Raw genomic sequence first — 1,549 nt, 5'->3', positions numbered from 1 at the left:
AAGCACTGCCCACACGCCAACCTGGGCGCCAGCAGGAGCAGTGGGTGTGTTTGGGCCTGGCGGTGCACCAGCCACACCCCATTGGGTTGGCATCGATGTGCAAGCCCTGGAAGATGGTGCTGGGAACCCCACACAGCCCTCAGGGCAGCTGTCCTCAGCCCAGCCCCTCCTCCAGCCAAAGCAAACAGGGAAACACAGTGGTGGACCATCCTGGCCGGTAAAGGCGCCCGCGTCATCCCAGGGCCGCACGGTCTCCGGGACGATCTGGAATCAGGCAGAATGGTGACAGGCTGGCTGGGGGTGAGGGTGCATGGAAACGCCCAGGGCTGCTTTGCTGTTCCCACACACAGACCACAAGGGCCGCCAGGGACAGGCCCCAGGAGACTGACCATGGAGACACGGCCTAGCTTCTTCCTGTTTGCAGCTGCATGAGGGACAGGGAGACAGTACTGGTGGAGGGGCCTGACCGAGCAGCTGAGGCAGCAGTGGGGGGGCATCTGTGCTGTCTCCTCCCCAGCAACCTCCCAGGGCCCAGCCCAGTGACTAAATGAGGCAGGCTAGGCTGTGAAGGCAGGGGGCCAGACTCACGCCCCCGGCTCTCAGGTGGGGCACAGGGACAGGAGCTGGCTAGTGGCCAGGGCTCCAGCAGGGCCTCCCCCACCCATGGTCTGCCAACTCAGGGAACCCGGGAATCATCCTCCAGAAAGGCCTGGGGGCACCCTCACAGTCCAGCTGGAAGTCGGCCAGTGGGCAGCTGCCTCCTGGCATGTTGACCAGACCAGCCTCCCCTCCACACACCAGCTGAACCCCAGCCCCCACCGTGTTTGGCATGGCCTCAGCACTAGACCTCTGTTTCTCCCTGCTCAGAGGAGCTCCCTGCTGCTGGCAGGTCTGGGCTGGCCCCATGGCCTCTGCCTCCCCTTCCCTGCTCCTGGGCAGACCAGGTCTACATAGTGCACATGCAGGGACCACCCTGCTCCGATGCCAGCCCTGGGAGTGCAGTGTGCGCACAGGGACACTTTGCCAGGGATCTGGAGCCAGCCACTGCCACTCTGCCTTTAGAGCCACACACTCCAGGTGTCAACGCTGCAGCATCCACCACCACCACCCCCCACCGTGGGCTCCGCCTGCCGGGAGACAACACTAGGGTGCGGGTGGGCTCCCATGGCCGTGCTGAGCCCCGCCGCGGCCAGAGGTCCAGAGCGGAGCGGTGGTGGCAGCGTTTCAGCACTGCAGGCACCTCCTCTCCAAAGCAAACACGCACGCGTGGCCCCACAAAGGGCTTTTGTGCTATGAGTACAAGGGTCACTCTGGAAGTGGAGCCGCTAACTCGTCCTTCCCAGGGCTTTGGCTCGCCGCCTGGCACAGGTCTGAATCTGCGCTGGGCGGCCCCTGGAGCGAGTGTGCGTGGGGGCGGGCAGGGGTGCCTGGAGAGTGGCGGGGGTGCCCCCGCTTGCGCGGCCTTGACCTGGAGCCGCAGCAACCCAGGCGGATTCTGGACGGCCAAGGCCACAGAGACCGAGGCCTAGCGGGGAGGGGCTGGCCGGGG

General features: G+C 65.8%; 1 protein-coding gene across 2 annotated transcripts in view; it reads right to left on the bottom strand.

Annotated features, from left to right (window-relative positions):
- The window catches only part of BOK (BCL2 family apoptosis regulator BOK), a 9,859-nt gene extending 9,630 nt beyond the window's left edge, over nt 1-229 (bottom strand). The window contains exon 1 of one of the 2 annotated variants that reach the window (XM_014582809.2): nt 22-229. In XM_014582809.2, coding sequence (XP_014438295.2) covers nt 22-82 — 61 coding nt within the window. In that variant the 5' untranslated portion in view covers nt 83-229. The remainder of the gene's footprint in view (nt 1-21) is intronic. The other variant, XM_027767000.1, reaches the window with a different exon arrangement.
- Between the last annotated feature and the right edge of the window lie 1,320 nt (nt 230-1,549).

This window comes from Tupaia chinensis, unplaced genomic scaffold (genome assembly GCF_000334495.1).
Source record: "Tupaia chinensis unplaced genomic scaffold, TupChi_1.0 Scaffold143823_1, whole genome shotgun sequence".
NCBI lineage: Eukaryota > Metazoa > Chordata > Mammalia > Scandentia > Tupaiidae > Tupaia > Tupaia belangeri.
Note: the sequence above shows the minus strand (reverse complement) of the source record. Positions and strands in the feature narration are given on the sequence as shown.